This window comes from Candoia aspera, chromosome 4, assembly GCF_035149785.1.
Source record: "Candoia aspera isolate rCanAsp1 chromosome 4, rCanAsp1.hap2, whole genome shotgun sequence".
NCBI lineage: Eukaryota > Metazoa > Chordata > Lepidosauria > Squamata > Boidae > Candoia > Candoia aspera.
This window is the reverse complement of record NC_086156.1, coordinates 34,486,381-34,513,022: the sequence shown is the minus strand read 5'-3', so window position 1 is coordinate 34,513,022 and position 26,642 is coordinate 34,486,381. Positions and strand designations below refer to the sequence as shown.

Here is a 26,642-nt window from a genome sequence, read left to right as displayed (position 1 = left end):
CCAGGAAGGCCACTCTTAATGATCCACTTGAGGATGAACAAGCAATTTAGGAGTAAGGCATCCCAAAGACAATCCACACCTCCAGGGCACAATTAACAAGCCATTCAGGTGTAGGGACAATGCAGCCACCCTGGAAGACATATATGGGGTCCCCTTACCAACCTTTGCCCAGACTGAAGAAGCTGCTTGGACAAGCAGCAAAACATTTCAGCCAAAAAGAAAGAAATCCAGTTGCCATGACTCAACCTACAGACACTTCAGTTTGACTTACTCATATAGAATGAAGCAAAATATTTTAACATTGGACATATTGAAGGATATTTTTGAACAATGGACACAGAAGTTAATTTTAAGAGCATCTGCCTCTATAGATAGGCTATGTTTAAAAGATGTTATGGAAGAGGAACAAGTTCTACCTGCCATGATCGAGACTGAGTTGAAAGTGGATTTACAAATGACAGGCTACAAGAATGATATGGAAAAAGATGCTACACTGGACATACAGAAGAAACCAACTGATGTCTTAGTAATTAAAAGGATATATAAGTAACAAATGAAGTGAGTGACCTGGATAATTTTCATATATTGGATTTACAAAACAGGCTTGTTTAAGCTTTGAAGAATTATGTGAGAAGGGACAAATAAAAAATGAAAAGAAATAAAGTTTTAGGACATTATTTGAAGAGACTAAAGATTAAGATTACTTATTTCATTTGATCAAGGTTTAAATAGATATGTTGTTATCTCTGGTAACCCTTAATGGATTTTGCTGATCAGGACTGAAATGACAAGGCTTTAAGGATTTGTTTATAGATAAGAGATGGGATATGGGAAGAAGAGATCATTTGTTGTATATTAAGGGAAGGTGATAAGTTACTAAAATTGTTTATACCTTGTGATGCAGGAGGAAGCCATTTCTTTATGTATTTCTCTTTTTCTTTATTTTTTCTTTTTTTTTCTTTTTTTTCTTTTCTGCACCTTCTATTTTTTCTTTTTATTCTTTTATTTTTCTAGTTTGTATTAGCTTTCATCTTTGCAACTGTAATTTTTAATAAAATTACTATTTAAAAAAAGGAGTTTTACATGCTGCTTATTGACATTTCATTTGAACAAAAGTCATAGTAAACTGGTAGCTATAGCTTTTCCAGATTCAATTGCTTTAGTCACTAGGTGAAAAACACCTTTAAAAACACCATTAACAGCATTTGAAGTTCACTTTTTGAGCTCTGATACTGGGGCAGATATAACAGGGAGATCAGCAAATTCTTTGCTGGACCAGTGATTACTGAACCAGGAAGAGACACTGATTTATGGAACACTTGTATTGCAAGTTCCAGGTTCCAGTTCTTGATTCTCCCCCACTCCCTGGCCAGGTACGAGGAGTCAGTGTGTGCACTTCACGCTAAATAAGACCATCTGTAAGGATCATCCTGTGGGATTCTGTAAGCAGCCTTCACAAAAATATTCTTTGTAGTTTCTCTTTAAAAGAGAGTTTTTATCTCTCAGCAATCACTAAATCCATTCAGCTAATAATGTTTAACTCAGTCTCTTGAATATTCATGAAACAGAAAAACAAAATCTGAATAAATGATAACCTGGTGAGACATTCACTTTCAATGTTGCAAATGAAGTTCTATCTTTACTTTTCATCTACAACAGACAAACAACAGAAAGGTGAATTTGCTATAGATGGCTACACCGTCAGGATGAATAATACCCTTCGGAAGGATGGAAAGAAAGATTGCTGTTTTGAAATCGCTGCTCCTGATAAACGCATTTATCAGGTTGGAGTTTTTATGTTGTCTTCAAATTAAATTGATAAAACTGTTACTGTTCCAGTTATGGGGACATTAACATTTGGTAAAACAACCCCTGACATGTTAGAAAAGGAGCTTGGGTGGGGTGGATCCTTTATTTTCCTACCTTGTACATTCATATAATAGATTTTGTGAAAAGATTGTTCTAGTACTATATTTTTGGATAAGAACAGCTCGTATGTCATACTTATCTGCTGGCTCATTTTACCACTTACAGTTAAATATCTATTATCTAATAGGTTTGCCTGATTTCTTGGATGAATAATGTTGTAAAATAATTGGAGATAGATAGATAGATAGATAGATAGATAGATAGATAGATAGATAGATAGATAGATAGATAGGAAAAACTCAAATGTTAAATATGTATTGCATTGCTTAGAGGCCTGAGAGTATGCAAGTTAAAAGTATGCAATGTGAGATCTATCAGCCAGACATCAATGTGCAATGTAAGTTTAATAAGTTTTAAATATCTGATATTGCAGTTGAAAGCCAGTTAATTAAGTTGTCAGGTACTGTGTTGGAATGTGACAAGAACATTTTTAAGAAAACTGTACCCAGCAGTCTAAAGAAATTCATGGGTGTCTTCTAATTGTCAAGGGCAAATTTTGTTCATCAGTCCCCGTTTTGACATTGATGAAGAGAAGCAGCTTTTTTTCTGCACAGCTGCCAGCTGCTGATCAGAGTTCTAAATCCATCATCCTCTGCTTCAATTACGTAAATTTGTCAAAATTAACTGTACATTATAAGAAGCATCCTTGCAAGAAAAGTACCAGAAGACATGTAAAGAATTACTAATGGTGCCTTGAAGAAGTGACCAGAATGCTATTTTCTTGGCTTTATGAATATAGTGCTGGTTATATTTTGATGCTCATGATTACTCTTCTCTAAAACCAAGTTTCTGAACAGTTTACAGGTGCTACTCCCAAAGAAGCTGCAGAATGGGTAGAGAGACTCAAATTTGTATTGCAAGGTATGCCAGTTGCTAACAAGACTCTTTGCCTATAATGCATGCTGGAAATCAGAGCTTCCTTGTTTACTCTTTGTTGATCCTGTGATCACTGTGTTGTCTTTAACAGTGCATTTTCCTTTTCATCTGTGTATACTTATGAAAGATTAAGGAATCCTCTGTACACTTAGAATTCCCATTGTACCTAGTTGACTTAACTTTCAAAGAAGCTTAAATAAAGTGGGCATTCCTAATTGAAGTGCTAGTAGTGATTGTATCTGGATTGTTTAATAAGTACAATTAGAATGGATGCATTGCATTACCTTGATGTGAAAACTGAAAGGACTTGAGCATATATTTTGCCCTAGGGGGCTCCTTATAAACTTACATGGCTAGGTTGACTGAAAAGCTGTTGTATATTTTGCATTCTTAACAGACATAGGATCTCAGACTATTCCAGAAGAGGAATATGATGACATTGAGGAAAATTCCATGCCTTCTTCTCAGACAGGAATAGAACCAATAGATGAGGACATTTATGAAGAGCTTCCAGGTATTTTTGTTCCAGATGATTGAAGGGACTGTAAAAGTTGGTGATCAGCATACCATTCTTTGGGTACTAGCAGGTAGAATTTAAACAGTTTTCTCCAATCTGGTGTCCTCCAGGCATGTTTTGACTAGCTGGGAATGCTGGGAGGTGAAATGCCAAAACTTAGATCACGTGAGGTTGGAAAGGGTATTCTTGGATATGGGTAACTGAATGTAAATCCTAGCTCTTGGCGTGAGTCATATGCCTCTGCCTCAGTTGTGTGTAATGGCAGAGTTCAGACACTTGTAATATCTGGAGTAACAGTAGTAGTAACAATATTTTAAAATCAAAAATAAAGGTTTGATTGACATTAGACAGAAATTGTAAAAATGATCTCTTGAGATTATTGACTCATTAATATCACCTCTGATTTGTCATTTTTCAGTTAGAAAATTGACAGCTTTCTCCTACTGACTGACAGACTGCTGCCTTATTTGGTCTCTTTTATTTACTGTGTCATTTGCATCAATCACATATTCTTCATTCTTTCTATAAATGGTCACCTGTTCCCTGATACATGAGATTATGCTTTTAAAGGAGTGACAATGTAACTTGCTTTGTTTGCTTTTAAAGAGGATCTGATGATGAATAATAAATAAAAGCAGTGGAGCTGTGCTTGAATTTTTCTACATTTCATCTACAGGAATCTGATTTTTTACTAATTTTTTATTTCACCTAGTTATGGTCAAGCATTTCTAGTTCTTGACAGCCAGATGTAAATCTCATAAAATATTCTTTGTGGCACATAGGGATGAAATTCATTGTGGTGAAAACAAAATGGCAAGAGGGGGTTTGTAAGGGTATAAAATCACATGGAAATGAGGTTTCCCACTTGAGGTTGTATAGAAATGAGATCTTAAATAGAGAAGGAAGGCACTTCTGTACTAAATGTAATAGTAGGGTAACTGCAGTCATAGAAGGCACTGGTGTTATCAATCAGAAGCTAAATGAGACAGTATAAATTACATAAATGCCTGTTATGTAGTAGATATTTTCAATCTTTGGAAAATATAGTTTGCATTAAATTTAGCACACTGTGTAAGGAAAGGGGTTTATTGAAAAGCATTGTTTTTGACAGATGGCTTTAGGAAGTTATATACATATTTGGCTATTCTGTAAAAGCTCCTTTAGTGGCTTCTGTAGAAAGTTGGAGTCAAGGGCTGTACAAGTTACCTGGAACAGGATAGAACTGGAAGAAAAAGGGCACCATTATGTGCTGCTGTTGTTCCTCTCCTGGAACAACTGGAATTCTCACACTTATCTATATAGTAGGTCAGATACTCCAAATCTTTTCATCCCTGCAAGCATTTGTCATTATAAATATTTAGTTTTGTTCACTAGGTTTTGTTGTTTTCAATCTGTATGGATTCCCTTCTGAATTGTTCCCTGAGGGTCATGATTTGCCCTCTGTCACAATTCTTGGTATCTATTAATCTATTATCATATTCAGTACTTATTAGTAACATGATTTCTTTTTGAATTCCCAAATCATCACAGATAACTGTGGTTGATTCTTAGTAAATGATGTTCTGCATCTGTCTCATGTTTGGAGCACTTTGATCTTGTATTGTTGCTAATTCAACTGCATCTTAATTTTATTTATTCAATTTAGATGCCACCTGACTCCAACCCAGTCTTCCAGGTTGTCCTTTCATCTGATCCATATAACATCTGATCCATATGCACAATTCTATGCATACTATGTTAAGCTTCACTAGAGGCTGTCTGTTATACAAAAACAACAGTGTTCCATTCCCCAGAATCAGGTTGAAGAGGACAGTCCCTTTTGAAATTTTTTCATTCTGTGCTCATAACTAGGGCTAAAAGGTATCACTGAACCAGCCCTGTGTCAGGAGAGAACTTATAGTAAATAAAGAATGAGAATATTGTAATCCAATTTTGAATCATGGAATCTAACTCTGGAGAGTACTACTCTAGAATGACTGGGTAACCATCTCTTGGGTAAGGTTTAATTTGGATTTCCAAGCAGGGAGTTGGATGGCATGAAAGGTTCCTTCTAGCTTTATGAATCTTACAGCACCAAAGTATTAGTAAAAATATTTATTTTCCAGATGGGAGTTGGCATTCTTTTATGCAGGCAAATATTACCAACTTGTTTGCTTATTCAAGGGCTTAGTTTAATATTTAAGGCTGTAATTCCATAACACTCTCAGAGAAAGTCCCATGGTATTTAAAGCAGATTTATGTCTGTTTATAGGATGCTTTACAAGTCTCTTGATGAGAAGCATGGAGCTGATTATGGGTTGTGGAAACTTAGCTATTGATTTCTTTTACCATTTAAATAAACCTATTTTCCCCCAAATTGTGGGCAATAACTAATGATATTTTGGTTACAGCATACAGTAAGTGTGTTTCAATTAATTAATATCCCCACTAGTATGGGAGTCTGCTACTTTTGCTGCAAGTCCCCAGTTTTCATTTGTGCTCTTTAACACCAGTAATTTTGCAAGCAGACTACCTTTGGGTTATCTTATACCCTGCTTCATTTTCTGGACAACTAGCAGCAAACTGCTTGTAGACCCTTTCAAACCAGGCCTAATTTAGTTATGAAGCATTTGTTGCCTCCAGAGAGTTGCTGCTTCATAAAGTACAGGGCACACCCAGCCTCCTTAATGTTAAAACAAGCAGTGGGATTCCTTAAGGGAAATTAAGAAGTAATCTAGGTTGGGACACAATTGCATTGATGTATAAGAATTGCACAGAAGTGCAATACCAAAGCACAGTTACTAATCTACAGCTATATACTGCAATGCAGCCCAAGATTGTGAAACTGTGCATATTTCCAGCAGCTCCTTGGGCCATTGGGCTTTACTGTTTTAATCAGGTCTTTGCTGCAGTGTCTGTTTTAGTGCTTTACATCAGGCCCAGATCCAAAGAACCATGTAACTAATTCTGCACACCCAAGGGATCCTTGGTCCCTTGTCTGTTAAACAGCAGTTCTGACCTCAGTATCAATTTGAGTAGAAGGAACTTTCAGAAGCAGTTAGTGATATGGCTTATGGGAAGTGGCATGGCCTTTCACAGGCACCTGATGTGCTCGAACCCCTGGGTGTACTTAAATATTTCTCTTCCACCTAATGTAGATAATATGCTATCAGAACATGGAGCAAAAAGTATATGATGATTTAATTCTAAGAATCATCATTTGTAAAAGTGAATTTTTCTATTTGCAGTGATTGGTCCAAGATCTCAACAAGTATGCTTTAGAACTCTAGTTCAAGTAATACAGAAATTGCCTCCTCTATTACAGATTAGATCAAATAATATATATTCTGGGTTTAGCTAAGAGATACAGAGCTCAGCCAGCATAACCTGCTAGAAGACCAGAGAATCCCCTTGCAGCTCTCCTTTTCAGAAGTGTTCCCAGGGAGTATTACTTCACTGTTCATACTGACCTTTGCAAGATTTCAGCCCCAAACCCCAAATGTCAGCAATAATTGGACTTTGGTATCAGTCACAAGTGTAATAAAACCTGCGACATTTGCAGCTTCGGTCCATAAGCGTGTTTGGCTCCAGAGCCTTTTGTTGCTGACAGATCCAGTGGTATATCATCTCCAGAAGCAATAGCTTTTTTGTAATGTGCAATACAGTAAGCCACAAACATGTGTTGAAGAACAAGGAGGTATTCTTACTAAAGGAGCTTTCCAGTATTACACTCTGTTTTGTTTTGTTTTGTTTAGTTATTAGCTTACAATGAATTCAGTCTTCCCTTGTATTTAAGTTTGGGTCCCATGTGAGTCTGATGCTGGCATCCACATGGGACCCCCACGCATCCTTTCTTTGTGTTGCCCCATGCTGCATGGGGGCAACACAAAGAAAGGATGCGTGGGGCAGAGGGCGGTGGGACATGGATAGGTCTTCTCCCCAGCCTACGGACACTCTTGGCAGGCTGTTTGGACAAAACTCTCTTAAGTACAATTTATCCACAGATAGGCTTGTCAGCAGTTATTTAGTTTACTTTGTTATATTTATGGTTTGCAATCTGCTACCCAGATATCCTGAAAAGCATTAGATAATGTTGGAGAAACATATGCTGCAGCAGCTTCACCTTAAGTTAGAGGTGATTTTAAAAGAAAATGAGACAACTTTGGGGAGGATCTGCAATCAGCTTTCTTATGTAATAACTACTCTTGTGTAGTCCATATTGCCTGAATAATAAAAGGAAGAGTGATTTTTAAAAAAATGTGTTCAGGTGATATTTTAGTAAGTAGCAAAGTGTTTTTTATTTTAAAGCTGTGTGCAGAACTTGTGGTTCTCTAAAACCTTCAAGATCCCTCACCATTAGTTGCATTGGCTAAATGGGTTTTTCACTCCTGCTTTACATCTTCTGAAGCTTTTCTCCTCTGTATTATAACGCTAATTCTTACATATTAAAAGAGAGATTATTTTGAATCGTGCCATTTAACTTTGATCACAGGAGACTGGAATGCTAAGGTGGGCAGTCAAATGACACCTCGAATTACAGGTAAGTATGGCCTGGGAGAACAAAATGAAGCAGGACATAGGCTGATAGAATTTTGCCAAGACAATTTGCTCTGCATAACAAACACTCTCTTCCAACAACCTAAGAGACGGCTTTATACATGGACTTCACCAGATGGACAACACCGAAATCAGATTGATTACATCCTTTGCAGCCAAAGGTGGCGGACATCTGTACAGTCGGTAAAAACAAGGCCTGGAGCTGACTGTAGTTCCGATCACGAACTTCTTCTTGCACAATTTAGGATCAGACTAAAGAGATTAGGGAGGTGAAGAATAGATTTAAGGGACTGGACTTAGTAGATAGGGTCCCAGAACAACAGTTCTTCGCAGCATTGTTCAGGAGGCGGCAACAAAATACATCCCAAAGAAAGAGAAAACCAAGAAGGCAAAATGGCTGTCTGCTGAGACACTAGAAGTAGCCCAAGAAAGAAGGAAAGCAAAAGGCAACAGTGATAGGGGGAGATATGCCCAATTAAATGCAAAATTCCAGAGGTTAGCCAGAAGAGATAAGGAATTATTTTTAAACAAGCAATGCGCGGAAGTGGAAGAAGACAATAGAATAGGAAGGACAAGAGACCTCTTCCAGAAAATTAGAAACATTGGAGGTAAATTCCAGGCAAAAATGGGTATGATCAAAAACAAAGATGGCAAGGACCTAACAGAAGAAGAAGAGATCAAGAAAAGGTGGCAAGAATATACAGAAGACCAGTATAGGAAGGATAACAATATCGGGGATAGCTTTGACGGTGTGGTCAGTGAGCTAGAGCCAGACATCCTGAAGAGTAAGGTTGAGCGGGCCTTAAGAAGCATTGCTAATAACAAGGCAGCAGGAGACGACGGCATCCCAGCTGAACTGTTCAAAATCTTGCGAGATGATGCAGTGAAGGTAATGCATGCTATATGCCAGCAAATTTGGAAAACACAAGATGGCCCTCAGATTGGAAAAAATCAACTTATATCCCCATACCAAAAAAGGGAAACACTAAAGAATGTTCAAACTATCGAACAGTGGCACTCATTTCACATGCCAGTAAGGTAATGCTCAAGATTCTGCAAGGTAGACTTCAGCAGTTCATGGAGCGAGAATTGCCAGATGTACAAGCTGGGTTTAGAAAAGGCAGAGGAACTAGAGACCAAATTGCCAATATCCGCTGGATAATGGAAAAAGCCAGGGAGTTTCAGAAAAACATCTATTTCTGTTTTATTGACTATTCTAAAGCCTTTGACTGTGTGGACCATAACAAATTGTGGCAAGTTCTTAGAGGTAGGGGGATACCAAGTCATCTTGTCTGCCTCCTGAAGAATCTGTATAACGACCAAGTAGCAGCAGTAAGAACAGACCACGGAACAACGGACTGGTTTAAGATTGGGAAAGGAGTACGGCAGGACTGTATACTCTCACCCTACCTATTCAACTTGTATGCAGAACACATCATGCGACAAGCTGGCCTTGAGGAATCCAAGGCTGGAGTTAAAATCTCTGGAAGAAACATTAACAATCTCAGATATGCAGATGATACCACTTTGATGGCTGAAAGCGAAGAGGAACTGAGGAGCCTTATGATGAAGGTGAAAGAAGAAAGTGCAAAAGCTGGCCTGCAGCTAAACCTCAAAAAAACCAAGATTATGGCAACCAGCTTGATTGATAACTGGCAAATAGAGGGAGAAAATGTAGAAGCAGTGAAAGACTTTGTATTCCTAGGTGCAAAGATTACTGCAGATGCTGACTGCATCAGGAAATCAGAAGACGCTTAATCCTTGGGAGAAGAGCAATGACAAATCTCGATAAAATAGTTAAGAGCAGAGACATCACACTGACAACAAAGGCCCGCATAGTTAAAGCAATGGTGTTCCCTGTAGTAACATATGGCTGCGAGAGCTGGACCATAAGAAAGGCTGAGCGAAGGAAGATCGATGCTTTTGAACTGTGGTGTTGGAGGAAAATTCTGAGAGTGCCTTGGACTGCAAGAAGATCCAACCAGTCCATCCTCCAGGAAATAAAGCCAGACTGCTCACTTGAGGGAATGATATTAAAGGCAAAACTGAAATACTTTGGCCACATAATGAGAAGACAGGAGACCCTGGAGAAGATGCTGATGCTAGGGAGAGTGGAAGGCAAAAGGAAGAGGGGCCGACCAAGGGCAAGATGGATGGATGATATTCTAGAGGTGACGGACTCGTCCCTGGGGGAGCTGGGGGTGTTGACGACCGACAGGAAGCTCTGGCGTGGGCTGGTCCACGAAGTCACGAAGAGTCGGAAGCGACTAAACGAATAAACAACAACAATTTAACTTTGAAGCAATCTGACATGAGAAAAACTATCAAGCATTACATTTCCACAAATTTTGCTTTGTGTTAAAATAAGTAATCTCATTACTAATACTGATCAATTTTTTTCCTGCTTTGAATCAGCCAACGTGAAAGCAGTTTTGACATTATTGATTTGCAAAACCAATATGATAAGACTGTTGTGTGACAGATGTTGGATGCTATTGCAAGAACGAGAAACCCATGTTGGAGAATCTTGTCATGCTAGAGAGACAAAAGTAATTTTACTAATATCAGAGCCTTTTCACTGTTGACTTCATTTTTGACAGCTGTTACACTTTAAACACTTTGTTTAGTCATGAAGATGTTCAACACATTATGCACCCAGGCAAACAAAGCTGATTTCTTCCATGACCATTGTTTGTGATTAGGAAATAAGGTAAGGAAAACATTCCTACACAGAGTGTTCAGGATGTTGTTTTCCCCAATGAAAGGTTACAACCAAAAAATCAAATGATTGTATTTGCATGATTTCATATTATGCGGTACATCTCCTAGAGAGGATTCTATACTCAAAAGCCAACATCTAAACTTTTGAAAAGATTTCAATAAATGTAGTACTCTGAAATATGAAACATTTTATTAGTCAAAGGATAAGTGCAATATTTTTTCTTTAATGTGGAAGGTATTTTAGAACTTTTAAAGAAAATGCAATATTATAAATGCTGATTAATGATAACCAGTCAGTCTGTCCTCATGGTGGAATAATTTGCATCAGTGGTGGTGGGAGGATGGGAGGGAATTCTTGTGCATCCTCAAAACTTATTTCAGGCAGTTAGATGTTCTTGAAAAAGATTTTGGGGGGAAGTGCAAAACTGCAGGGAAAGAAAGAGGAATTTTCACTGTATGAGGGGAACTCAGTTTAGGGAACATTATATTTTGCTGTTTTTCCACAGGTACAGAAATAATAAGGATATAAAAATATTTTATGGAACTTGTTGAATGCTAAATTGCTATTTTCCATTGATGAATAATGCCTATAAAATCTATTAATAACAGGATGATGTTAAAGTCTAGAACATGATTGCTGAACAGTTGGGGCAGTCTTTAGCATTTATATGCCCATAACAAATCCTGGAGTTTTAACCCATCTCATCTGTATCGATCATAAAATATATTTTCAGAGATGGAAAATATCTTCCTCTTTTCTGTGCTTTTCTTTATTCTTCTAAATTAACTGCTTTTTTCAAGTGTACCACTTACAGTTCCTTGCTAGCATCTATAATGTCTTCCCAATAAATTCAAGTTCTTATGAAGAATGTTAATTCTAGTTCTCAGTTTAGCTGTGGTATTTTCTAAGTGCTTCTTATAATGCTTCTTATAAGTAAGCGTCCTATCTAGGGTTACCCCAAGATATTTGGGGTGTGTATTATGTTGGAATTTAGTGCCTTCAAACTGAACATTAAGTTGTCTATTCACCAACCTGTTACATAGGTGGAAGCACACTATTTCTGTCTTTGTAGGTTTGGTTGCAATCTCCATTTGTGGAAGTATGTTCCCCAGGCAGCTAAGTCAGATGTTAAGATGGCTTCCATTGTCTCAAAAGTTTTATGTCTTATGCCTATAGCCCAGTCATCCGCATATCCAAACTTTCTGGAGTTGCTATCAGGCATATCAGAAATATACAGATTAAATAAAAGGGGGGCTAAAACAGAACCTTGTGGTAAGCCATCATTAAGGACTTTTTGAGGCCTTTATTTATCCGTTGTAAACCACTCAGAGTCGCTCTTTGAGTGAGATAGGCGGTGACAAAATTCAAAATACAAAATAAAATAACAATAAACCCATTTACAATCAAAACACCACCATCCACAGCCACCTACACCCAAGAAGGACTGCAATGACTCCTCTTCCATAGCCCAGCCTTTTCTTTTTGCTCTTTCTGCTGGAAGGGGTATACTTGTATGTTTCTATATGTGAAAGAATATATGCAGAAGGGGAGTTGAATTTATTTTTATTTTATTTGTATTTATTTATTTTCTATCCCACCTTTATTATTTTTACAAATAACTCAAGGCAGCGAACATACCTAATACTCCTTCCTCCTCCTATTTTCCCCACAACAACAGCCCTGTGAGGTGAGTTGGGCTGAGAGGGAGTGACTGGCCTGAGATCACCCAGCCTGCTTTCATGCCTAAGGCGGGACTAGAACTCTCAGTCTCCTGGTTTCTAGCCCAGCACCTTAACCACTGGACCAAACTGACTCTCTCTTTTTTACAGGCAATCAATAATTTTAATTAATAGTCATTTATTAATTAATGCAAATTTGCTACTTTTTCTGATCTGGGTCTGCTATTTTGGGGGGCATATGGCTTTTGGCAGCTGTATATGCACAGGTACATTTATGTATTCGCAAGTAGGTTATGCACACTGGTTCACCTGAAATTGGCAATCTTCAGTTACCAGATGGGAATGAAGGGCATTTTTTTCCCCTTTGGGATTAGCATCTCTTTCTACTTCTGTTTTTTCATCTTCTGCCTACTAGTTTAGCTTTGTTTCATTGAAGTGCTAACTCTGCACATATATTTGAGCAATGATGCTGGTGTGTGGTTTAAAAAAGGGAAAAGTAACTGAGATGGGAAAAGGCTTTGATAGTAGGAAAATGGCAAAGGAGGTAAAGGAGGGAGATGCTCCAACCACTGCTGCTTCCATAGTGGGATCTGAAACATCCCTTTTAGACCCCACATTACAGGAGCTGCATCTATGGGATGTATTGAGCAAGAAGATAGAGATCAGGAGCTCAGGGACTTCCTAGTTTTCTTTCTTTCCTAAAGAAATAAATTTGCTTACATGTAATGACCTGCTCTCTTGTGTTTCATTAAGTGCCATATGTGACAACTGGGCTTTCTTGATTTATCTGTTTTTATGATTTATTCATTCATTCATTCATTCAATTTCTATAGCCGCTCTGAATCACTTGTTGAGAAGGGTGGCTATAGAAATCGAATGAATGAATGAATGAATGAATCAATCAATCAATCAATCAATCAATCAATCAATCAATATTTCGAGAAGAATGGGGCTGATGTTTTCCAGTCTGTAAACGTACAACCTTGCTTTCCTTTTTTGGCTAGCCAACCTGTGCTTATTTTTAGCTTTTTACTTTAAGCACCAAAAGACAGAAAAATTTACACACAAATTGGAAGAGATAACACAGACCATCTCAAGTAAGGCTTTAGCATTAGAAAGATGCTTTTAAGGTAAGGCAGCAGTATGCCGTCGTTCAGTAGCTGTGGCCTGCAGGTTTTTAACACTTTTTTCTGCCAGTCTCAGGGTTTCATCATATATTAGTCACATCATACATGTTGGTGGGACCATGGTTGTCTGGGTTTTGTGGTTCTGATTTTTGTACATATCTTTGTAAATGTGAATGTGAAGAGAAATCTTAAATGTTTTATTCTTGGGTTCAGGAACGTTAAACTGACTCTTAAAATAGAGGAAAATTCCTCTAAGGCCATGGTTTGCTTCTCTCTGGAAAAAAGGAAATGTTGATTCTGCTACTACTCCCTTAAGCTAATCCTTTGCTTAACGTTTTTTTTTATTAATTTATTTGCTATCTTAGACATCTCATAAAGACCTCATTTTGAAAGAAATGCTAAATGCTGTTCCTGAATACTGTAAGACACACTGTGCTAGATTTAAACTGATGATTTTTGTGCTGGCTGTGAGTTTGGAGAGCTGAGGTGCACACATCTTGAAAGTTGCCAAGGTTGAGAAACATTGCTATAAAAGAACATGACTCCTGTCTTGGCCTAACACATGTCAAAAGTGTCCAAGAGGTGTAGTCCGGTCTTTGCAAGCAGAGCTCAAGAGTAATGCTCTCAAATTGAGATGTAATTCCTTTTCTGCATTTGTAAGTCTTGTGGAACTCAGATAGTACAATACAAATGGCAGGTGGGATGGGGAGGTTGCAATTTTTTGGTCATTCTACAATCCGCTTATTTTTTGTTTCTTAGGTAGAAGCAAACAAAATAAATGTTTAACCAGTTTATATACAGCGGGCAATTCTAGTGCAAGTAGAATTTAATTCAAGCAAATCTGCAGGACATGGTGCTTTCAAGTGACTGGAAAATGGCTGAAGCTTCTAATTATGTTTACACTGAATGCCTATATGGCAAATGGTCCCTCTGTTTAAATCCCTTGTTGCCATAATGCAAAAAACATCAGTTGTTTAAAATGGTTAAAGCAGCCAGAAGAAAGGCACCTGAGAACCAGATCTTTCTGCGGATTCATGCCAAAGAACTGCTTTGTGTTTCTTTTAGTAAGCTATGCTAAAATAACTTGCCTGAAGGTGGTTTTTCCTGTTACCTAAAAGACAAAGGAAAAAAAAGAAAGGAATCCACTCAGAGCTTGGGAAAAAAATATTTCTAAACCCACAAATTATTGACAAAGTAGGAGGTACAGTGTGTAATAACTAATGTATAAAAATAACAGTAATACGTTCTGTTGCTGTCTATGTTGCTAAGTCAACTAAGAGAAATTTAATTTTCAGGAATGACTTTAAAATCAGGTTTTGTTTTGTTTTTTAATATTGGCTGTCCTGTTTTGTCAGCAGTTTTGACCTGCTAAGTCTTTTTCTGCTTTTATAACTCAGTAATTTAGCTGGGATAAAATAATGAAAAACAAACTTATTAGATAAAAATACTGTGTGCTTCCAAATCTTCTAAGGAACCTGTTGCATAGTTTCCACTTGTAACTGGAATGATCAATTGTATATTTCCATTATGAATTCAGTGACATCTATTCACATCTTTGACGAGATCTCCTTTCTCTTTCTCTCCCTCCATGTCTCTCATAGTTCTGTCATGCAGCATTATGAAATTTCTTTAAATGGTAAGATTCCTGCCTTATTTGACTCGAGTTTTCTTACTCAGATAGTACCAAAGCTCCATGAAGTATGAGGTTGATTTGTAGTGATTTGGATAGTGTTTACCTGTCTCATTCTGGTTAGCTTAATGTTCCAGTATTCTGGTATCTTTGGCTACTATATGGCTCCATGTATCTCTACATGTGATTTTAATTTAAACCTGTTTAGAACTGGGAGAGGGAGGTTGGTAATTCAGTATTTCTTATGTGTGTTCATTGAGCATTTGGCATTAATAAGGGTGCATGAAAAAGGTTGATTATAGGTTTTGCTTGAGGTATATATAGGTGGTTGCAATATATATGTTTTCTCTGGGCAGGCTCCTTGAGAACTCTACACTTCTATGTAGAGTTCTCTGCTTAGAATATATAAAATGAAATTCTAAATCCTTTATATTCCATTACTGCTGAGATAAACTTTTATTCTGCTGCCTTAGATTAATAATGCCAGGAACCAATCTTCAAAAGTAACTGCTTACTGGCACCACTACAATCAAATAATCATAATTCGGTGACAGTTATTTGAGAGTACAATTATTTGAGAAGAGTATGTGGTGTCAAATCTACATCTTCAATTTTCTGGCTTTTGCCTAAAGCTTAGAATATTGTTAGGAGAAATTGTATACATTCATTCTTGAAAGACTAATTATTCACCATCATGCTTACTTGCTGTACAGTGCCTTCATCATTGTTTTTCCTCAGTTTAGTTTGTATTGGGTCAATTATATTGTGGCCACATGTCCTTATCCCTGCCTTTCTTGGGTTATAAAAGCTACCAGATGCTAACAAGTATAATTACATTATGTTTAAGAGTGGTTTCAGTGAAATCTCACCTGTCTGAACACCTTAATCACTACAGTTACAGTGGCTCATGTCTGATACCATGAATAGAATGGAAGAGGGTGCTTTTGGTTAATTCAAGACAAAATAAGGTTATTGAAAGACTCAATTTTCTTCAGGATCCTCAGGAGAGGCCTTTTCCTCTGTCTTGGCTCTACTGTACTTCTCTTAGTATATGACAAGAAATAAAGAAGGCTTTCTTGGTGGCAATGGGCCACTCTATGTTGAGGAAACTAGGCTAATTTTTTTTTTATTAAGACAGGCCTTTGGTGTTTCACCTGATCTGTTGCTGAATTAGTTTTTTTGTTTTTTTGTTTGTTTTTAATCTAATACCATTATTTACTACTGGTTTGTCCTTATTTAATATGCAGGTTTCCCTTCCTTTCTACCTCACTGACATATCAGTCACCTTATTTTTTACTTTGCTTAATTAACTTTGCTCTTTGCTTTGCCTATATTAAACCAGATCATCGTTATACATGGAAAGATCAGTTCAGATGTGCTCAAAAATACTGTATTATGAGTTCTTTTGATTGCTTTTTCAAGAGCTATGGCATGCTCCAAGGCCAGCACAAATTAAAACTAAGCATACCTGCTGGTTGCCTAAGAAATCCATGAAAAATGTGTAAATTTCTGAAGGAGAGAGCAGTGGCAGAAATCTGAAAATTTAGTGTTTCCTGAACCTCTGTACATCCCAAAGATATGAGAAAGAGATCCATCCATCCATCCATCCATAAGAATGTGGCTTTAGATATATCTCTTATGTGTTCAAGGCAGATAATATCCTTTATGAACTCAAGAGAATGCTTAACTTCTGCATATACATATACATGAATTCATTCATGAAATGGAACCATGGTTATTCCACCATTAAATAATTGCTGATATTCAAAAACATTGGCATCTCTTCCAGAAGTTTTATGTTTTCTAGAATGGGAGTTCCACACTGGACAATAGTTATGTAGGCCTGCTCTATATTATGTGAATATAGCATACACAATGAATAATCAGAATGGCATTCCTAGCATTAATTTATTTGTCACTTTTGAACAGAAGCACGTATATCAGACTAGATAGACTCAATGCTGTATAGAAAATTTATTTAAAATGTAGTTAGGGAGGATCGAATTATATAGAAAATTCCATTGCAGATGGTGTGAAAAGAGGTAAATGTAAACTCACTTTCTAAAGATTTCCACGTAAAACTAATTGTTGTCTATCAACCTGGAAAATGTTATGGAATCATTTCTAGAGCTCTGGGGCTCCACCAATTCACTGAGACAGTCTTGAAATTGAGAACATTTGGGACAATATTAAATCTTTCTAAGAATGTCTGTCCTGTCAATATCACTGCAAAAGTGCAGGATAAAACCATCAAGGAAATCAAGAACTCAGAGGAACATCTGGGGATGTGCAAACCCCTCTCTCCTTGGCTACAGTCAGTGCTAATGACTCCCCTGTCAGAATAGCAGTGGGTAAAAATGGGAATTATGGGAGGATAGCTGGGCAAAAAACCATGTCTCATTAAGAAAAAATATTGATGCTCATCTTGTCAAAAAGCACATGGATAACCCTCCAGGTTCTGGAGGAATGTTCTATGGATATATGAGTCAAAAGTGGGACTTTTCAAGCAAAGGGTATTATTAGGGCTGGTGAAACCAAACACTGCATTCCACAGTGAGAACCTCATACCAGCTATCAAACATGGAAGTGTCATGATTTGGGGATGCTTTGCTGTTTCAGTATGTGGACAACTGCTATCATTGAAGGCAGCAGGAATTTGCATTATATCAGCAAATTCTACAGAGGAATATCAGTTATCAGTTGAAGCTGAGGTGCAAGTGTTCATACAGCAAAAAGTGATTCCAAACATACAAGAAGGTCTACAAGAGACTGAATGGAAGTAAGAGATAGACTATTTTGGAATGGCCAAGTCAAAAGTCTGTACTTAAACTCCATAGAAATGTTGCAGCAGGTCTGAAATGAGCAGTGGTGCTATTGAATTGAAGCAGTTCACCCTGGAAAAGTGGGCAAACATTTCTACACAGCAGAATCAGAGCCTGATCACCAGGGATAGAAAGTGTGTGGTTGCTGTTACTGCAGCTAAAAATGGTAAACCAGCTGCAGACTCTAAGGAGAAGATGATCACACTGCCGCGTTGTATGTTGGATGACTTTGTTTATGAAATAAAAGAAACCAGCACCGAACATTGGTGTTATTTAGTCACTCAGACTCCCTTTATATCTCAGCAGGCCACTGGTAACAGTCAGTGGCAAATATATGCAAAAAAAAAACCAACAGGAAAATACGGGACAGTGCTTTTTCACAGAACCGTAGGGTGGTGGGGATGTGTGTGTGTAGTGCAGAAATATTTTTTTAAAAATTGCAAGAAGTATCTTCCAGCACTAGAGAAATACTTGCAATGATGCCACAACTCATGTTTTTATTTCTAACAGATTTGAGCTTCTTCTCCAAGGTAATATTGAAATAGACCCAGAGATCCTTATTCCTATGAAAGATTGCATTCGCTGTAGCTACCTTTTGCCCTACATTGTGGGGGGGGGAAAGCTCTGGGTGTTGGTTAGACACTGCTGATTTTTGTAATGTTCAGGATATTGTCCCTGTTATCTCCCTAAAGTGGCTGGTCTGTTGACCTTCAAAACAAGAACGTTTATGATGGTTATCTTGTGTCTGGTGCTCTAGATACTGTACAGTATCCTACTTTGTTCTGCTGCTGCTATTGCCAAGCTCCCTAGATGTCATGAAGAGGCCCACAACAATGCTTTGGTAAGGTCTAACAGGTGATTCAGTATATTTACTTCTACAGTTGAAACATGTATTGTATATTAACGTCCTGAGAGCACAGCTTTCAAAGGATGCATGTTCCTATGCTACAAGCATGAAATTATTAACAACTAGTTTTCCCAGAAAAACTAGTCTTAGATGTCAGCAGAAAACTTGACTGATCACTGTGTATCCCAGTCATCTTTCTAGTGTGATTGAAGTAATCACTTCTCATGTTGAAGAGTTCCATGGTGCAGCTGAAAGGCATGTAAACACAAGCTGCTTATTTGCAAGAAGCTTTCAGATTTACAGTATGATTGCTATGGAAACACATAATGAAAACCTTATAACCATCTGTGTGCTTTGATGAATTTTACTGCATAGTTCAGCTGTTTTTGTTTACTGTTGTTGAAGTATTGAGTAGAATATATTAACTCACAAGTTCGCTATCTGAAGTAATAATACTGTTCAGTGACATAGCGTCTCCTAACTAATGTAGCACAGTAGAGTGCTTCTTGTTATTAATGTGCTATTAATAAGGGCTAATGTAGATATCTTTGTGATAGGTACTGGAGCTTTGAAAGAAAGGGAGATAGAAGAGCTTGGTTAAGGACCAGCTTAGCCACCAAAAAATTATCTGTGTTGTGGCAGAAGTGGACCACAGAAACCAAACTTGATCTTTATATCCATTTAATTTGATATTTTCTGTTGCGTCTATTGAACGTGATGCTTTCACTTCTTTATAGCTACTTGAGTATACAGAGAAATGTCACAAAGCATATTTAATCACTTCTTGTGCCCACTGTTTCCAGTTTTTTCTTTTTACATATGTGTGAGTGTAAGATTCCCATTTGCAATTAGGCAAGCAGTAAAGAAAGGAAACATGGTCTGGGAAAGCTTAATCCTATAGTTAATTTGTTTAAGGTCAAAAAAACCTGTTGTAATTATTTTCTAAACTTGGATGAGGAGATTATCATTATTGTGCCCATTCCTGGACCAGGAGGCACTACTCACTGATCACTAATGGTGATCTCCTGCTGAACTACTGCAACGCACTCTACATGGGGCTGCTCTTGAAGAGCATTCGGAAGCTTCAGCTGGTACAAAAAGCAGCTGCCTGGGTTGTAAATAGTGTCGGCTACTTGGCACACGTAACATCTCTGCTTCGGGAGCTGCATTGGTTGCCGATGTGTTTCCAGGTGCAATTCAAGGTGCTGGTTGTCACCTTTAAAGCCCTTCATGGCTTGGGACCGGGTTACCTTAGGGACCGTCTTTTCCCAGTTAGTTCTGCCCGTCCAATCCAGTCCAGCCAGATGGGCATGCTCTGGGTGCTGTCAGCCAAGGAATGTTGGCTGACAGGGACCAGGAAGTGTGCCTTTTCTACTGTGGCGCCTGTCCTCTGGAACATCCTCCTGATATTAGGATAGCCCCGACCCTGTTGGCTTTTCAGAAGGCCTTGAAGACCTTTGTGCCTGGGCCTGGGGCTTTGTGCCTGGGCCTGGGGCCCCGAGTGTGGGAAGGGCCCCATTTCATCGTTATGTTAACACCATGGCTTTTAAGATCGCTTGGCAGTATTTATATTTAATTTTTGTTATTGTTTTTATTGTTTTATATTACGACTGTTTTTATTGTTGTCAGCCTCCAGAGTCACTAATTTGAGATGGGCAGCAATATAAATTGAATGAATGACTGAATAAATAAATAAATAATCCAAATTTAAAAATGTCCAGAAATGTTTAATTGACAGGATATGACAACTGTGAAATAACATGTGGCTGTGAGAATCTGGAAAAATGTCCACCAATGGTTGATGAGTTACCTAGGTTGAATTGGGGGGAAAAGAGTGTTTTTGAAAGAGCAGATTTCTTAATTAAGTACAACTAAACTTAAATATTGCGTTGTTTATTATTTGCCAGCACTGTACAGTAGTAAACTGGTAACAACAGCTGGCACTGTTGCTTGAGTGCCACAAAGAAATAGTTTGTCAACATTTTAGCAGCAAAAATGGTCTTTTGCAGAATGCTGCATATTAAGTAATGCTTATGATGTGTAAATTACTTGTCATACTCTCCGATCAAATGTTCACAGAACACCCTTATCAGAATCGCATCCATCTTTCTCATACCCGTTTCAGCAGACTGAGAGTCGCCAGCAGGGACGGGGAGCTGGATCGGAGTGTGAATTATCTTGTTTAGACTAGGTGTTTATTGCCCAAGGCCATCCGGCCAAATACCATCCAAGCCATCTGCTAGCAAGGGAGGGGGCACTCGCTTTCGGGGTTAGGAGGGGGGAATTTAGAGGCTTTTGATTTTTAAATTGTAGAACATGTGGGAAAAAAGCATTTGTGACTTTTACTTTGTATTGGTCACTTCACATCATTAAATGGTTAAAAGAGCTCAAGCCTCTAGACTGTTCTTGAATGAATGCTCGAGCGTTCTGGTCATTAAATTACTTAGGAATGTGATGCCCAGTGGAAAGCAGAAGAAACCTGGGGCAGGTTTGGAAGATAGGGAGACATCAATGGATATGAATTTTCATGGGATTGACCATGGGATGAGAGAATTTGGTGCCCCTGATAGTATATAGAAAGACTTTTCGAGTCTGTCAGTGTCCTTTATTAACATGTAGCAAGAGGAAGCTATTGTACTGTTCTGCATTTTCATAGCATTTCCTTTGTTTGAAGTGAGGTTTTTTTATCTATACAAAACCTTTATCTGGTAGGCTACAAGGCAGTAGACTTGCTGTGGGCCACCCAGGGAGTTTCATTACTAGAGATTGCAAGCTGGATTTCCACATTCAGTTCAACACACTGACCCCAGTTGAACAGTGAACAAACTACTAACTGTTAGATGAATTGTAAAACGAGCACACCCAGCCACATATTGCACTTTGGATATTATTAACACAAACTATTTATTGATGTTAGCTTTCTTTTAAATGGACATCAAACCATCAACTGCACAGCTAGTTGCTAAGGGAGGCAACCAGATTAGATTATTTGAACAGATACAATATTGCAAATATTGTATATTTGTATACAATATTGTTTCTAAAAGTTTTAATATTCAGTCATGTAACTAGCTTCTAATTGGATCGTCGTGGTCCAGAAAGTGTGACATGGTTAGTTGTGGAGTAATGCTCTTTGTTGAAACTGAATCTTAATTGTGAGTAGGCAGATAGAGTTATAGAAATTGCAGCTGGGCAGAATATTGTAGTGCTAACTAAGTCATCCTCAATATTTGAGGTTGACAGGGTGTCCCTTATTAATTATAATGTAGGTAAAAACATGTCTGTAGCGATCACTAAAAAATCACCCATAGTTACATAACTTGGTGGGTCTCTGGAATCAGATGCACTGCTTCTGAAGTATACCAATCTGTCAGCCTTTCCAGGTACTCAGGATAAGAAACCAACAATACCATGAATACTAACACTCTTATCTGACCATTGCCCTGGCTGCAGCTCTTCCTTCTTCTGTTTCTCAAGGATATTCCCACAGACCATTACACAATCCCACATTTATATTTTCCTGGTGATTGCATACCATGTGACTCCTGTAATCTATAAAACAGTGACATCGGCAGTGGTTTGTGGTTAGAGTCAGTGGTTCACAAATTTTTTCAGCACTGATGTTGGAATTTTTCCAAGGATTTCAATATCTTATCCACTTCCACAGTCTGATCTCAAAGTGGAATAAGGTGCAGCCACAATTCAGTGGTAATCAAATTCTGTGATGATGCACCATTAGGAGTATAACAGTATTAAAGTCTAGATGAATAAAGGAGAAGTCCCTTGATGTGAATTGCTGTGTTCTAAAGCTTTTAGTGTTTCGTTCTTGATGTAGTTTGTGTTGACTTAATTGTATAACTTGTAATGTGCTAAAGCTTTCTATACATATTTATAACTTAAAAGGGAAAAAAAGGCTGTGAGTATGTCAGTTTGATGCAGGGGGAGTCCTGCCAAGTTGCAAGTTGAAATGACCTGATTCATGCAGTATCAGAGTGGGTAAGAGATTGGTGCATTCACTACTCTCTGAACAGGTGGGTGGCAAGGCTGGGCCAATCTTTGAATTCTGCTTCAGACAGCAAAATGTCTTGGGCCAGCATTGTCTTAATGTTCTAGTAGTTATTACCATGTAAGTAGGTGAACTGAAATAAAAATTTGGCTTTGCTGAAATGATGTAGGAAAAATAACCTTTAACCTGTATACATTGCAAGCAAATTGGAACTGAAAAGGGCTACTGGAGACCTCCAATATGTTGAACTGAACTCCACAATCCCAGTTATAAGTTATGGGAATTAAAATCTAACATCATCTAAAGGACACCAGATTTGGGAAGGCTGACCTGTTAGCACTTAGAATTTACTTTTCCTCTTTAGAGAAAACAAATGGCTGTCAATATGCTAGGTACATTTCTTGTTCAAAATGTTGGTGTTTGTAACTAAGGGAGACCTGCAAGTGTTTAACTCAATTTCAACCTGTAGTAATGTTCTGAGAGATAAAGTGTACACAAATAAATCATTATCTAGGTATTTTCTAAATTATAGAGGCCTATAGTTCTTTAAGCTAACTTGTTTGTTGAACTTACTGTATCTGCAGACGAAGCAGCAACAGTAGCTGAAATGCCAGTAAAGAGTGAAGAACCAACCAGACAAAGTCAAGACACTGTTAACAGTATTTCAGGTATGTTGGATGCGGCTTCTATATTTTTTCTCTATTGCTTTGCATTTGCTTTTGAGGGCTTGCCTTCCCTCTAGCACAGACAAAGATATTTGAAATTCCAGAAGCTTAACCATTTTCCTATGGCACTAAAGCTAAGTGGGATTTGGTGGAGGGCAGAATCTGAATAGCCCCATTTAGGATGCATGAAAATTGCTTGAGAAGGATTTATAAAGTAAGCCAATTTATACAAGGTATTCCTTTCTGAATTACTTTGTAATGACTCAATTAGCTTTCATTTCTTCACAAAGGAGATTTAGCTGCATAAATTAGCTTATCATCATTGAGGATGTGTCACTGCTAAAGGACAGTTTATAGATACAACATGCAGTTGCTGTCAAACCTATAAGAATGTAATATAGACATCTGTGTATACTTTGTGCTTGAGCAGAACAGACTTCTGTCATTCAGAGACTAACAGGGGACAACAAGTTGCCCAGGGGACCAACAATGTAGACGTCTCTGAAAAGGTCATCTTGACACAGGCTCTGACAATCAACCCACAGCTCTGTCTTCTTTGATAAAAATCAGATAAACTTAAGACCACTAATTGATCTGCAGCCTGCTTAAATGTTGGCCATGCATATCTTCATTGCATATGATTATACTGCAGAAAGCAAATGAACTGGCCTAAGAAATGCCAGGGTCCAGTGATAGCAGAACGATGGCGCTATGAAAATTAGAAGGGGAAAGCACTACCCAAGAAGTGTAGTGAAAAAAAAGTTTACTTCTCTCTTTCTTCTGTGTTGGCAAATTGCCCTGGTGTTAATCCACACTGAAGAAGGGAGCTGGAGAACTGGATCAGATTCCCTGGAATAGGAGCAGCTTTTCTTAAGGGCATAGTTATGTTTGCTTTACTGTCATTTACATACTTGGCTGACTTTCTGACTTGGAAATCCTATGCTTGTTCCTTATCGAAACACCTCTAAACCCCAGACATCAGCTGAATGCATGGTGTGCTGTTGTCACCGTGTCCTGAAAGAATGAACCTGAGGTTATCTTTCTCGTCATATTTGCTCCACATCATTCTTCCACTGCTGTCAGAGAAAGGGTGGATGAGGAGTGTGCTCAGGAAGTTTCTTCACTATGCCCTTCCTGTTACAGCATGTGGAAAGGAAACAGGCCTGATTTCCGGCCTCTGGCAGGAAACTATATGAACAGGTTGTTGTAGGCAGTTTAGGCTTGTGTTTGCTGCAAAGGAAACAAAGTTTTAAGTCATCAGATGTTGCTCTTAGAATGAACCACCACAATAGATTAAATATTTCTTACTGTAAAAAGGTTACTCCCACTAATCTTGGCAGTGGGATCCTTGAAGTTTTTTGATAACTTGGCATGCATTTACATTAACACAATGTCAGCTGGCTCCACTTCAAGGCCGTTAGAACGTGAACCCCGGAGTCTTCTCAGAAATGAAGCAAAACACCACAAAATACTCTTTATCTAGAATATGGCGTTTTTGACGTTCCTTACAGTATTGTTATTTCTTCTTCATGGAGCATCATGGCTATCCACTTTGCCTCCCTCAAAAGGTATCAAAAGATACTTCTGTTTAGATCCTATGCGTATTCAGTCAGAAAAAGATTGTTTTCATTTCAGTAGGGCTTACTCTGGGAAAAATGTATAGAATTGAAGACTCAATAAGCTGTAAACACTAACTAGTGAACAGTATACATAATTCTTTCATAGGAAGGTTGTGCTAGGTAATAGTCTGCAGCCTCTGGGCTCTCTTTGTTGTTTGTATGCTTAATCCTGATAAATCTCAAACCCAACAATTGGATGTGAGTTCCTAGAGCAAGTAAAACTTGATTATTGGTGTTATAGCATATCCACCAAGCTCAGACTTAAATGCAATTTGTTGCTTTGTAATCGCTTTGTTTTAAACAGTCTTAATTATATCTTTTTTACATTTGAGCTTAGCAGGTATGTCCTGCAGCAACGAGCTACCTATCATCAGTGGGGATGGCTTTCAGTTATTGGACAGATTTAAAATATCCTATCTTTACATACTCTCTTGGCTCTTTAGGAGTGTTGTAGTGGATCTGACCAAAGATTCACCCGCTTAAATAATAGGAAGCTCACAAACTGGTATGATATGATAGCTTTTCTGTTGCACCCCATGCAGTGGCATACTTCCCATCCATATGAAATGAGAATACAGCTCCCAGAATTCCCATCAAGTATTCTAGAAGTTGTAGTCCCAGCACAACTGAAGGTTTCAGGTTGGGGAAAGCGGACAATAATAATTAGGCATAAGTAGATAAAAATTGTTCCTTTGTTCAGAGGTGGAAGCTCTACATGTAAAAGCCCACCTCTGCTGAAACTATAACAGTTGTATTGAAATATGTTGGTAGGACTCCCTTAACTTTCATAAATTGTTTGGAGAAGTTCTTACTGAGAAAGCAGTATTCCAAATAAGTAGATAAATGCATCTGTCCATCATTGCTAATAGCGGATCATGGATTTGTCCTTCATTATTTGTCTAATCCCATGTTAAAAACATCTAATATAGCAGCAACATTCTTATTTTGCCCTGTGATCATCATCATTCGTACTGCTCTCTTGTTAACAGCAGATGGGGAAAGAGGTGTGGGTGTGTGTATCAATGTTCTTCATTCTAGGTATAACTTTATAAACTTCTATTATAATCCTGTAGTCCTTCTTTTGCATAAACTAAAAATCCCTAAAAGCCATAGCTTACAGAGAATAAACCAGTTTGTATACAAGGAAGCAAAGAATTGGTTGTTAAGCTTCTAACAATGGAACTGTTAGGGGACAGCAATGTGATGCTCACTGGCAGCATATCATCTCTAGGTTGCTCTGACAGTCTCACAAAATCCTGTGAGACTGTTGAATTTCTTATTATTTTCTTCTCTTGTGAGATCTCAGGCAAGAAAACATAAAATCTGATGAGATCTCAGGTTTTTTTTAAATGTAAAATTAATTACTTTTTAATGTTTATATTTTAGCACCTAGAGCATCACATGAAATTGTACTGTACCTGAAAAGATCGCTGACCCCTGTTTGAAAGGAGTGTAAATTTAAGCATGTCTCAAGTCACTGCAGCTGTGATAAGATAGCTGTATTTGGATTCCTTCCAACTCTTCTAATTCCTTATCCTGTGCAAAACTTTAAAATGTCGAGCCACCATATCAGAAGCTTCACAAACATTCGAGAGTGACCATTTCTCTCAACATCTGTGGACTGACATTCATGCAAATACTATGCTAATTATAGCTATTGCACATAA

At 37.9% G+C, this 26,642-nt stretch overlaps 1 protein-coding gene across 2 annotated transcripts in view; it reads left to right on the top strand.

Annotated features, from left to right (window-relative positions):
* Positions 1–26,642, top strand: part of SKAP2 (src kinase associated phosphoprotein 2) — a 118,885-nt gene that overhangs the window by 71,058 nt on the left and 21,185 nt on the right. For both annotated transcript variants that reach the window (XM_063303795.1, XM_063303794.1), the window contains exons 7-10: positions 1,660–1,784; positions 2,727–2,790; positions 3,203–3,319; positions 23,276–23,359. In XM_063303795.1, coding sequence (XP_063159865.1) covers positions 1,660–1,784; positions 2,727–2,790; positions 3,203–3,319; positions 23,276–23,359 — 390 coding nt within the window. The remainder of the gene's footprint in view (positions 1–1,659; positions 1,785–2,726; positions 2,791–3,202; positions 3,320–23,275; positions 23,360–26,642) is intronic.